The sequence below is a fragment of the Helobdella robusta genome (genome assembly GCF_000326865.2).
Source record: "Helobdella robusta unplaced genomic scaffold HELROscaffold_16, whole genome shotgun sequence".
Classification (NCBI taxonomy): Eukaryota; Metazoa; Annelida; class Clitellata; order Rhynchobdellida; family Glossiphoniidae; genus Helobdella; species Helobdella robusta.
Genome location: NW_008703893.1, coordinates 3,380,445 through 3,382,106, shown reverse-complemented (window position 1 = coordinate 3,382,106; position 1,662 = coordinate 3,380,445). Strand labels below are relative to the sequence as shown.

The following is a 1,662-nucleotide window of genomic DNA, read 5'->3' as shown; positions in this document are numbered from 1 at the left end:
GATGATTATACAATGAACCGTATAAGAACAGAGCTCTATAAGATGGAAGAACGTGCAAAACAATGAATCTGCAGTAGTTTCTCCTGACACGACTGAGAATCAAGTTACCGACGGGAAAGTGATGATGATTTTGAAATGAGGGTGACGATGACGATGATGAGGAGAATGGTGATGAAGACGACGAGGGAAAATGGTGATGAAGATGATGAGGGAAAATGGTGATGGAGATGATGAGGAAAATGATGATGAAGATGATGAGCAGAATGGTGATGGAGATGATGAGGAAAAGGCTAAGGCTGATGAAGATGATGATGGAAACTGTGATGAAGATGATGACGATGACGAGGTTGAAAAAAGATGAAAAAGATAACGAAAATGCAGAGATAAAACCAACTTGATGATAAGCAATCTCTTTTATCAAAAAATTATGCAAAAAAGCGTTTCAAAACTGTTGCACCTACACACACACACACAAACACACACACAAACACACTCACACACACATACAATATATTTTTAATAAAATATATATTTATACCACCTCCATAATATTGTAGTATTGTATGATCATGTAAATTTTTAACGTGCGGTGTGGTTGTTTGTTTGTTTGTATGTTTGTTTGTTTGTATGTATGTGTGTATATGTATGTCGGTGCTTCTATGTATGAGTGTGTGTGTTTGTACGTGTGCATGTGTGTGTATGTGTTGAATGTATGAAAATTTCGAAGTTAATCAGAAGAAAATTGCTTCATAATCTTAAGAAAATAATTTCATGTTTATTCGAGTGGTACTTTTGCAAGTATATTTATTATCAAGTTATGCATCTGTGTGTGTGTCTGTGTGTGTGTCTGTGTGTGTGTGTCTGTGTATGTGTGCGTGTATGTGTGAGTGTGTATGTGAAAGCACATTTATGTATTTATTAATATCTAAATAGGTCGTGTCAAAAGGTCATAAGCCGAAGCATATAAACAAATAACCTCCGTAGGTCCTTCCTCATTGGCTGCTGCGTTCTATCGATGTTGTTGTTGCTGTTGTTGCTGTTGTTGTTGCTGTTGTTGTTGCTGTTGTTGTTGCTGTTGTTGTTGCTGTTGTTGTTGTTGATGATGATGATGTTAGATAAATATATGTGATTTGTTATTGATGGGTTGTTATTCCATGATTATGATTATGGTTTTTTTGATAAATCAGCCAATCAACAAACAAATCAAAAAATAAACACACCAACCAATCAACCAACCAACCAATCAAAAAACAAACCCATCAATCAACCAACCAATCAAAAAATAAACACACCAACCAATCAACCAACCAACCAACCAATCAAAAAACAAACCCATCAATCAACCAATCAATCAAAAAATAAACACACCAACCAATCAACCAACCAACCAACCAATCAAAAAACAAACCCATCAATCAACCAACCAATCAAAAAACAAACACACCAACCAATCACAGGCGTATGTTCCCGACCTTTCAAATCCGTCTATACGGCCTTGACCCCACCTGCGATTATACCCTCATGATGGATTTTGTACCTTGCGACGACAAGCGATATCGATACAGTTTCCATAGTAGCAGTTGGGTTGTTGCTGGTAAGTAGTAGTATTAGTGGTAGTAGTTAGTAGTAGTAGTAGTAGTAGAAAGTAGTAGTAGTAGTAGT

General features: G+C 36.4%; 1 protein-coding gene across 1 annotated transcript in view; it reads left to right on the top strand.

Annotated features, from left to right (window-relative positions):
- Window positions 1-1,662, top strand: part of HELRODRAFT_156666 (hypothetical protein) — a gene marked incomplete at both ends in the record, with an annotated part of 7,570 nt that overhangs the window by 1,332 nt on the left and 4,576 nt on the right. The window contains one exon of the mRNA XM_009015705.1: window positions 1,458-1,598. Coding sequence (XP_009013953.1) covers window positions 1,458-1,598 — 141 coding nt within the window. The remainder of the gene's footprint in view (window positions 1-1,457; window positions 1,599-1,662) is intronic.